We start from the raw sequence: 11,509 nt of genomic DNA, 5'->3' as shown, positions 1-11,509 counted from the left end.
CCCTCCTTCCCGCCCCTTCCCTCCCTCCTTCCCACGCTCCCACCGTCCCTCCAGCATGCCCTTCCTCCCATTCTCCCTCCCTCCCTCGCGCTCCCCTCCTTCCCTCCAGCGCTCGCTCCCTCCATCCCTCCAGCGTGCCCTCCCTCCCATGCTCCCTCCCTCCCTCCCGCTCCGCTCCCCTCCCTCCCAGTGCTTGCTCCCTCCTTCCAGCGTGCCCTCCCTCCCATGCTCCCTCCTTCCCTCCCGCTCCCCTCCCTCCTTTTACCCTCCCTCCCTCCCGCTCCCCTCCTTCCCGCTCCCCTCCTTCCCGCTCCCCTCCCCTCCCTCCCGCGCGCCCTCCCTCCCCCACTCACGCACCGCAGGGGTTCTGCAGGCGCAGGCACTGTCCCTGGTTTGCTGTGTACCCTGCCCCTGCGCCTTCCTCGGCCTCGCTTTCTTGAATGAATAAATGAACCGACAGTGAGGAATTACAAGAGGACACTAGGGTGACACTTTTCACTAAATAAACAGTAGAAAAAGAAATAATCTTAGGTTTACAGGAAATGTGCCGAGATAGTCTAGAGTTACTTGTGTCTCCCACGAAGTTCATTGGAATAGCCGCCCTACACTGGATACTTACAGAAGTCCCTTTTGTAGCACTTTCCTTAGAACCACTAGAGTCTGTCTTAATCTTTGCTTTCATGGACAATAGTGGAAAAGAACTTTTTGTCAATTAATATAGCTTTATTACCTAGTATGTTGATCTCATTGCAAGGACATAATTGTTTAAGTTCTTGAACAGTTAGACTGTGCTCATGTTGAAACTCAATAAATTTGCAATATCCATGTGTGTCAGCAAATATTTCTTACCGTCGTAGCTGAAAGCAAAATCGGAAGGGAAGCTTGCAAAACAGATTTGCAGAGTTGTGTTGGATCATTTTGACAAAGCGTATTCCAAAGAACTTGGAGATTCCTGGAATACAGTCAGGTTAGTATAATTGATCTCTTGATACTTAAGCTACAACGATGTATACATCTGGGGGGAAGGAATGAGGTGAGGCTCTAGGTACAGGAACTGGAATGTGGCTGCCCACTCCTGGGGGCCTGTGGAAAGGAAGAAGTAAGCGGAAATGAATGAGTCATTGGATAAGGGAAAGGCGAGAAATTTTGTACAGGTGGTAAGCAAAAGTTAGGCCTTTGTAGTGAGCAGTTACTATCATCCTTGAGGCAGGCCTGCCCACCAATTTGTCGGAATTACGCTATCACACAAAAATTTCAAAATTTGAGGGTTATTTTAGCAGTTCCTAAAATCATATTTCTTTTCTGCCATGTCTTATGATTAGCTGTATTTTGAGCAAACACTTGGCAGGTACATACATTCTTTAAATGCATTATAAAAATAAAAGTTGAATGTATAAAAAATGAGAGAAACTTGATGAGTATGTTTGGTGACTATCGCCGTTAACCACCTTTACTATATGGACTCTTGACATTGAATGCCTGATGTAGCACTTTATGTGCAACGCCCCTTGGACTACTTAGAGCAAAACAGTCCCCGCGACTAGTTTACATATAGGTCAAGTGTTCATAGGGATTTAGACAGAAGGACTTGAAGTAGACTATGTAAACTGACACAATTCACTAAGTATTATGATAGGCGAGAAGATCTTGCTGTATCTGTCAGAGGACACAAGTGCTCTGAGGAAAAGCTGGGTCTTGACCACTTTCAGAAATTACCTGGGCAAGAGAAAACATTCTAGGCTGAGACACTAGTGCCCTGCTGGAGAAGTTGGGGACAATAGCCCAGCACGTCTTCAGACCTGAAAAATAGTTCCATGCTCTGCAGCTTGTTTCAGGCAGCAATTGCTCAGGTGGTTGTCTCTTTCCATCTTTCCTGTTAATAACTCCTTCAGAAAGGACCATTCTGAGCACTGTTAAAAGATGGTGTCGTGACTAATAAAGATGAAGTGTTAGGCAGTTCTGATGGAAATACAGGACAAATAAGGTTATTTAGTCCTGTAACTGAAAGAGTAACATGAAAATGTATATGGCTTTTATTCCGGAACAGTTGCAAAATGGGTATCTTGTATCACAGCATGAATGGTGAAGTGTAAAATAATGAGATTCTAAGTAGCAGAGGTACTTAGATAGAATACCCAAATGTCCATATGTGTATCATTTGCCAGACAGTAGTGACTCATGGCATGTCCAGAGCAGACCAATGAGATTTATTTCTCAGGATACTGCATACGGCTTATATAACTTGCCTGAGTTCATTCTGGGCTCTGTGGTTCGGTGCCTTCCAGCCTACCCTTGTTATTTATTGCTGCTCATACCTGAGATGGAGTTAGGCAGATGTGCATGATTTAAAAGATTTCATCTACAGGTTTTATACTGATCTGGCTATCCATACCCTATAATGAGTTACTTTTCTAGTTAGGATGCTGAGACAGACTTACAAAATTGTTATTTGATCCTAAACGAAATGAGCAGTGAACCCCAACTCCATTTAATTAGCAGTGCTTTCTGCTTCATCTACCTTTTTGTTGGATTTTCATGGTAATTTAAGTTTTGCATAAACATTTGATAATTTGCCATAAGCAAAATAAAAGCTTTCTCAGGAAATAGTCTGAACGTGGAAAACAGCAGAAGAAAATGTAGGCAGAGTCATACTTTTATTGCATGGCTATTTATTTTCCTGACAATATTGTGCTTGGAGTCTGTTTTCAGAGGAAATGGGGTTATCCCTCCCCTTATCTATAATTTACTTGGTAATTTTACTTTCCTGTAGTAATGGGAGAAGTGTTAGAAATTTTTCTTTCATTTTTCAATTTTGTAATGGCCTTTTTGCTGAATCACTTTCTGAAATTCCCTTAGAAATTAAAGTTCATGTGATTTAAACATTGCTGTGCTTATGACCTATGTGTTCTTCAAGTGAGTCCATGCCTGGCATGACTTTATTTATTTTTTTTATTTTTTTAATAAAAAAATTGTATTAGAAGCATTCAGAATGTCAACAAAACAGTTGGAACTTTTTTTTTTTTTTGCAATTGCAGAGTGGTATTCAGTTAACAAAACAACAATTATTTCAGACAAGCTGCATCAGAGACAACTGAAGATGAAAAGCTACCATCCCATATGTAACTACTTTGTGCTGTGCAGCAACAAGAACCTGCTTTAAGTTTCCATGCCAGTTTACAGCCTGCATACTGTACCAGGCAAGGTTAGGGGCTATTGAAAATACCACCAGGACAGGGTATCTAAAGACACATTCGGTAGTGTGTTAACTATACAAAAAAAAGACTGTACAGTTTAAAAATAAATCTTACACAGCCTTATATTTCAGTTTTCTTTAAAAGGAGTGAGTTGTGTACAGGGGGGCTAAATGCTTTATAGACAAGAAAAGAAACCTGCTAGAACCAACCTATTCATCATCCTCTTCATCTTCCGGCGTGACTAAACGTTCATCATCATGCTGTCATCTCAACAGCAGTGTTTCCCCATATGGTCCCATACTTAGAGGTGTTGTCTGGCTGCTGTCCTGAATTTTCATATTCAGCAAGCTCAAAAGCTTATTAATATTTCTTTCTTCCAAATTTAAGTTGTCTTTTCTACTTGCATATTTTCTCCCAGCTGAAGAGAACTGCCAACCTGGTTGTACTTTTTTCCTTCATACGTTCACTACCTTTGTAGTAAAGACTGAGTCTTACCCAACAGTAAGTCTGACATTTGCCCTCGTCTCCTGGTAGGGTCTGGCTGAGTCCTTGCAATGCACTAGACCAGAGCGTCTTTTTTCCACCTGGAGTCTTGGGCCACGCCTGATAGTCTAACAGTGTGATTTACACTGATGGGGCCTAGCAACGGCAGATACCAGCTCAACTTCCAGAGGGGCTGGACACCAGTACTGCGCCGTGTGGGCAGTCACACCTACCCATGCGACTGGTCTTCAGTAAGAGCTGGACACCACGGCTGTGGTGAGCATCTCCACTTGGCAGCACTCCTGTGCAGACTGTCGCACACTGCTGCCCAGAAAAACTACTCCCTGCTAACAATGGAGAGGACAGCGAGCAGCTCTATGCTTTGAATGTTTGCGGACTCAGCAGGTCTTTTTTTCTAAGGCTGATTTTAATCTGTGTGCTTTTGTTGAACTAAACTATACTGTAATGGTTTTAACACCTTTCCATGAGTTCTATGTATCCTTCTAGTGAGTAATCAGATTTCACGGTCTTGTCACCCCCTGGCCTGGTAGTTGTGTGAAAAGTAAGAATAGTCTTGGTGTCTCTCTGACTGCACTGTACTACCCCACCATATACCACTGCTTTTCCTTTATCAAAATCCAAAGTAGCCGTCAAAGGCTGTTGCCTCCAACAGAGAAATCTCTTGCTTTGGATAGCCTTTTCAGCTCTACTGCTATGATTTATTTAGGGCTTCTTCATCTCTCACCTGTGTTTCTCAGTGGCCATACTCGCCCGCTTCCGGTGTGTATATGGGGTTGCTTATTTTAATCAACAATTTTGTGACACTTTGTGCTTGCAGCATTCTCATTGTAGAAATAACAGTTATCCTGAATACGGCTTCCTGAGGTAGAGCTGTGTCCATTTACAGGAAGGCAGACTGAAGCACACAGGGGTTAAGCACTGCACGTGCACAGCTCCCATTCAGTAGAGGCTTGGGAGTGTGTCTTACTCTGCAGTGCGGTTTCTCAGTGCTGCTGTATTCAGTTGTGTCGCTTCCTGTGTTCAAACCATCTTTGCTCCCTCACTGTGGGGATTGGTTTTGGACCAACGCTCATAGCTCATATCGTGACTAACGAGACACCTTGATGGTTTTGGTACAGTGTTGCTGTTCCCTCTGCCAGGAATGCTGTTCGTCCTCCTGTGTGCAGTGGTTATGAGTGTGGAGTCCGATCCCACCTCCGCATCTCGGAGCCACATGTTTGTATCACTTGTGCTTAGCAATTTCTAGATAAAATAGTTTTTGGCTTCATTATATGGAGAGGTCAAATAGGAGAAGGAAATAATGTTACAGAAAAGTTAAAAAATATCAAAGTGTTCAGATTAACAAGTTTTCCAGAAGTTTATAATTTAATTAAATTGAATTGCAATTTTTAAAACTAGTAACTGTTGGTTTTACAGTGAAGCCCAGTGATAAGCCACAGGTTAGAATATGCAGGCCCTTGTTGAGATAGCTAAATAACTACTAGTAAATCAAGAGATTCTTAAGTAAAGCTAATTAGCTTAACTTATTCATGGACTTAGGACCAGGCCCTAGTCAAGGACACACAGTGCGACTTACGATCCCCGCAGTATGATTTGCATGGATGCATTACTAGCTCCAGTATCTTTCTCAGAGCTGAGTCACTGTGCTGCACCATCTGTTCAGTTTTATCTGATAGTCGTTTTTACTGAATATTTTCTTTTGTTTCTTAGAAATTGAAGCATAGGCTAAGTTTATGTCACCAGTGTACTGATATGCCTAGCATGTAGTTAATGTGATTTCTTTTGAGACAGGGTCTTACTGTGTAGCCTTGAGTTTACCATGTAGCCCAGGCTGGCCTCCAACTCGCAGTGATCCTCCTGGGTCAGCCTCCCCAGTGCTGGGCTTGCAGGTGTGCACTGTTGCACCTGGCTTTGATGTGAATTTTATATCATCAGTAAATAGATGTATCTAGTGTGTAGTTGTTGCGTAGTGTATATTTGGAGGATGAGTTAGTGTTTAGCAAAGAGATGATACTCACTAAGTGTACTGAAGGCTGGGATAACCCGGGAGGCTTTCTGAGGGTTATGCAGGCACGGGCTATTTTTTTTTTTTTTTTTTTTATCATTTTTTTTTTTTTATTTTTTATTTTTTATTTTTCAACAAATAATACACTGCATATATTCTTCTTAGTGGTTAATTGCTGTACAAGATGCGGACTTGTGATCCTATTTACAAACACCATTAGAACAAATCATTCTATTCATTAACAGAATGTAACTATATATCTATCCCAACCACTTTGAATACACAGATACAAAATGGACATTCATCTGTATACCCCATTTTTTCTAAGTTCCATTATTGAATATTATAGGTGTGTAAACTCAGCAAAATATTCTAAAAGAGTCCAGTAGCCCATAATAGCATTGGGTCTTCTGTTTAACTGGCAATGTCAGAAATTATTGACCTGAGTCCCCCACAGCTCAACTTAACAGCATGGCTTTATTTCTTATAATTTCGTCTTCATACTTTTTAGCTGGATGGTTAAGACCAAGGTAAAGCAGGACCTATGCAACAAGAGTTGTAGCTTTTTGGTCTGAGAAGGTCAGTGAAATGCCCTCAGGATTTGTCCTGAGATCCTGTACCTCAGATTGTAGAACCTTTATCAGTGCAGCCATGTGGATGAGTCACGGCCAATGCTTGGCCAATGTGCTCTCTGTGAAAGCCTGAGAGAGTGTCTTCTCCCCATGTGACTCTCCTTAGGCCCACTCTATGTCATCGATCACTTTCCTCTTTGGCCCCATAATCTTGATCAGAAAATTTGGGACACTACCGAGGTACGTGACGTTACAGTACAAGTTCTCATATGTCCTGAGTCTTAATTGAAGGCACGGGCTATTTGCAGCACTGGTGTCCAGACTGTCAGCCACCGTGTATGCCATGGCCTTTGCCTAGAGACTTATTTGTTCTTTTTGCTGGCTGGCATGTTCTGTAACAGATGATACAGAGAAATGTGTAGTGTTCCTAAAGTGACATCCCTTTAAGTACCATGCCTCACAGGAAATATACAGTATTAGTAACCTTTGAGAGCTGAAAAGAAGATTATGACCAAAAGAAGAAGTACTATTTTCAAGGTTGGAAAGACTAAGTTATAAGAGGTATTCGTTCTTTCAAGGTTTAGTACACTTAATATAACCCTAATCAAGTTTATTATACCTGAATACACCGTTATTTTATATATTATTTTTAATTTATTTTTTAATGTATTTAATGCAGGGTCTCACTACACAGATCAGACTTGTAGTGATCCTCCTGTTCTCAGCCTCCAAAGCACAGGGATTACAGGTGGGCACCACACGCCCAGTCTCAAACACTGTCTCAGTGAGCCCCAGGGCTGGGGCCAGCTCGGCACACCAGGGATTGAACCCTGGTTGCCGTACCTGCCTAAGCACGCACGTTAGTCGGCTGAGCTGTCTGGCCAGCCCTATACATTATTTTTAATTGACCAATTGATTCTGAAACTCACTTGAAAGAATGAACGCCCAAGAACAGGTTTGAATGTCCAGAAAGGAAAACAAATAGTGAATAAATTTTCCTGTGTGATATTAAGCAGCTGACAGTATCCTACTCTTTATTAACTAACAGGTGGGACATGAAGCCCCCTCTAGTCTGTATGCATTAAACTATGTTTCTGATCACTTCTCCTTAAACATGACTCATAGTGTAATAGTTTCATCCAGTATGTAGGGTAAAATTAAGATGTACTTTCAAAAGATGTATAACAGTGGCATTCACCGATTTCTCTTTGGAGTCTCTTTTAAAGCTGTCATTAGATGAGCAGTATCAGTTTGCACATTAAAGTTTCCACCCCAGATGCACATTTAAGTTTGAGAATCACTTTCTTCGTCACCCTCTGACTAGCTAAAAGAGATTACCAGGATCCTATGGTGCACCATCTCACCCTCAGCAAAAGGCAGTGAAAAGACAAAGCAGTTCCACATATTACCCTGGATTGAAATTCGCACGCTATGCTTGAGTCGCAGGTGTTAGATTTCAATCCAGCCATTCCTCATATTGGCAGCTCCAGGGCGAGTAGCAGCTGGAATTTATTTAATTGACTATGGTTAATGAAGCGCCCAAATGACTCAGCCAGAAAGGTCAGCTAGTAAATAAATTAAATATTTCCTGCTCTCTCGCCTGTCAGTTGATGTGAGTTTGTGATTGTCAAGAGATCTAATTGGATCAAATACAAATTTAGGAAGGTAAAGCTGTTGGGTGGAAGGCCTGCTGCCTCAGTTCGTAAATGATTTTTAAATCATCCTTGGATTTGAGTCATCTGAGCCACTCATCAGCTCATTAACCGCATTACTATGGAGTTCACTGGAGTTAGCTTTTCATGCCTTTTATCCACACCAGAGGAAGTCTTTGACACTCATCCCTTCAAACACGTTTTGATAATAGTAGTTTTCCTACCAATATTAGTATTCTTGTGTCTAACCAAAATAGTTTCTTGTGCAAATGAGGCTAGACAAACATCTATTTTGATGGATGTACTGTTCTGTAATCGCAGCAATTATTTTTTGACATGATGAGAATCTATAGGGAAGATTAAGGTGGAGGCAAGTGAAACATGCCATTCAGATTCAGAGTGTAGAATTCATTTAAGCCACAATGAAGAATATCAGTTTTTTAAATACAGACAGGCTTCCAGCAGAGCAGGGTGGAGCCCGTGAGGGCCTTCGGAAGCAAAAGGAGATGTCGGAAGGACTGGTGCTGTCTCTGGAAATCAGGAGCAGGTGAAGTGGGAGCCCAGGACCATGCCGACCCCCTTAATATAAAATGCAATCGATGCATTTAATATTAATATTCATCTTTTTCCTCTTTCTAGGGATATATTGACATCTCCATCACTGTGGCAGCATGCTGTCCTCCTCAACAGATTCAATTGTCCTTCTGAACTGGAAAGGGATTTACATTTGAAGGGCTATCACAGACTTTTTCAAGGGTCTTTACCCTGTTCTCCTCAGTCCATGAAATGTTACCTCAGCGGAACGCCACACCGGCTGCCTTCAGAAAGGCACCGAGCTGGAAACCTGAAGCAGTACTACCTCCTGAACGCTGCCTCGCTCCTCCCAGTGCTGGCTGCGGACCTGCAGGATGGCGAGAGGGCTCTGGACCTGTGTGCAGCTCCCGGAGGCAAGTCAGTGGCGCTGCTGCAGTGCGCCTGGCCAGGTGGTGTCCTTTCTTCCAGTAATTGACAACCTTTGGGTATCTCTGTGTTAAAAATACCCTGAAAGTGTAGAGGGAGAAATGCAAATTGAGTTTGAAGACGCATTTTTTTTTTTTCCCGGAGAGCAAGCATTTGCTATTGAAGCAGTTTGAAAGTTATGGGCAGTGAGGATCCAATTATACATGGCATTCATACAAGTATGTCAGTTGGCTGTATGTTGGAAAGAGAATATGTTGTACTGATGTTTTATTTTTTAAAATCTTTTATTAGTGTATTTATTTGGTACACAGACTCACTACGCAGCTCAGACTCGTAGTGATCCTCCCGGCTCAGCCTCCCCAGTGCTGAGGTTACAGGTGTGCGCCACCACGCCAGGTTCCGGCGAGCAGCACGGCACGGAGCCGGCCTGGCATGTGGTACCAGGCCTTGCACTTGCCAGATAGGCGCGTACACCGCCGCGCTATCTCCCCAGCCCTGTGCTGATGTGTCAGAGTTCTGTAAAAACTAGTCACAGAAACTTGCCCTAGTGTAGTGTAAGACATCACAAAACATACAGATGTTTCCTCGCATTTCTTACGATTTTTATAATTTAACTGAAGCACTCTGGAATTGTACCTAAACCAGTACTCATTTTTACTTCAACTCTTTCTGTGTTCTTTCACAATATTCATGTGTTGGTTTTTACAAGACATATAATCTAATAATCTGACTTCTGGGCACGCACTTGTTAGGATTGTAACGCTGAGAGGGAAATTCCAAACTTGGCTTCCGTATTGGAGAAAGGGCATTTTAACCTTACATTACCCTTACTATTAGCTCTAAATATTTTCCACACTTTCAGAATAGGGACCTTGATTTGATTAGGAACCCCGAAACAAACTGATCTCTGAGTTGGAAGAGGGGGAGACTCTTCCTTTCCTTAGCACAGGGCAGCGACCTTCAGGCACTGCGCCAAGTACAGCAGACTCCACCCAAGCGGGACTAATGCTGATGGTTTGCTGCGATGTGCAGATGTCTTCACGCTCCTGCTTGCAGCCCAGATCAGCTTTGCCACGGTGCTGGAGTTGGGATTTTAGCAGCAGCGATAATAGAAGCTTTTATGAGCAAAACTTAAAAGGGAGGCTATGCTAAGTGTGCACTTTAAACACCAAATTTCTGTAGATTAGTACTGAGCATTATTTTGGGCAAAGAGGCTCACAGCTTTGAATGATTGAAAAGGTCATGTTTTAGGGTGGCAGAAAAAGTTCTCCCCTCCTTTTGGCCCAGTCGTTAGCAGTGACAGATAGACCACTCCTTTTTATTAGCAAAGCTAAGTAATAGCGTTCCCTTAAAAAAAAAAAAAAAGCAAGTAATTGTGAATCTACATAGGAAAACATTAGCATGCCAAGACTGGTTGAGTAGTATGATCACCTTTCTTTTTTTTTTTTTTTTCGGAACTGGGGATTGAACTCAGGCCCTTGCACTTGCCAGTGAAGTGCTTATTCCACTGAGCTATCTCCCTGGCTCCCTACCTTTTTTGCTGAGGACTGTCCCTTCCTATAGTAAAATAATTTTCACTGTTTCTGTTAGTTCACTAGCCTTGTTGTCACTGGGGCCAAATGCCCAACACCCACAGCTTAAAGGAGGGAAGGCTCATTTAGCACACAGTTTCAGAGACTGTCAGTGATCAGCGGGCTCCGAGCAGGAGCATACTGGCCGAAGGGGATGGCGCAGCAAACTGCTTAGTTTACGGTGCTGGGGAGCAGAGCAGGGAAACAGCACCAGTGACTGTGAACACCGCTCATGGGCCTTGTTCTAAAATAGTTATTATTTTTATTGGTATATAAAGAAGATGATCCTAATACAGAGTACAAGAATATGTTACTGGGGAAGTAGGTTCCTGAGTAGATCCCTTCCTGAAAGAAGGAAAAGAGTAGAAAGTGGCAGAGTGTGCAAAAGACCCAGAGACAGAGGAGCAGAAAGGGAGGCAAAGGCAGTTGGATAAGGAAAGGAGTCTTGCTATTTTTATCACCAAAGGCTAACTGGAGGGCAAGAAGACGTCACTGACAGTGTGGCAATTGATGTTACCATCCGGACTGCTTGGGAGCTCCCTGGGGGATTACCGAAGCATACTTCTGGGTATGTTCGAGTGGATCATCTGGGTGTCACACTCTATTAATCTGTACTTTTAAAATATGGTTTAGTCTCTACTTCTGAAGTGATACATTCATGCAAAAGTCTTTTAAACTCTCGAAGCTTAGAAGAACATAGTGTGACTGATTTATAGATAGATAGATAATCTTTTTGCCACAGTGCTGTAAACTAGTAATAACCCATTTTATAGATGAAACTGAGTCAAAGAGAAGTTAACTAAATTGCCCAAGCTAAGTGATGGGCTGGGATCGAGGACACATTCACTATTGTGCTGTTGCCGCTCTGCCAGAGTCTCCTGTAGATACCTTACTTCTGACTTGTACGTGAGCCGCGGGACAGTCTGTAACCAGTGCTCTGTAAACCAGAGCCTTTAAGGGATTGAGCTCTCAAATGTGTTTTAATCTAATGTTAACTAAATTTTATTTTATTTTATTTAATTTTTTTTTTATTTGTGTGTGTGTGTGTGTG

The 11,509-nt window shown here is 42.5% G+C and overlaps 1 protein-coding gene across 2 annotated transcripts in view; it reads left to right on the top strand.

The window, feature by feature from the left end:
* The window catches only part of Nsun3 (NOP2/Sun RNA methyltransferase family member 3), a 58,882-nt gene that overhangs the window by 460 nt on the left and 46,913 nt on the right, over positions 1–11,509 (top strand). Inside the window, exons 2-3 of one of the 2 annotated variants that reach the window (XM_023719240.1) lie at positions 858–967; positions 8,567–8,874. In XM_023719240.1, the coding sequence (XP_023575008.1) occupies positions 858–967; positions 8,567–8,874 (418 nt within the window). Of the gene's footprint in view, positions 1–857; positions 968–8,566; positions 8,911–11,509 lie in introns of both variants that reach the window. The other variant, XM_004634829.2, reaches the window with a different exon arrangement.

This window comes from Octodon degus, unplaced genomic scaffold, assembly GCF_000260255.1.
Source record: "Octodon degus isolate 3935 unplaced genomic scaffold, OctDeg1.0 scaffold00066, whole genome shotgun sequence".
NCBI classification, from domain to species: Eukaryota; Metazoa; Chordata; class Mammalia; order Rodentia; family Octodontidae; genus Octodon; species Octodon degus.
The sequence above is the reverse complement of the archived record's forward strand: the minus strand, read 5'-3'. Positions and strand labels throughout refer to the sequence as shown.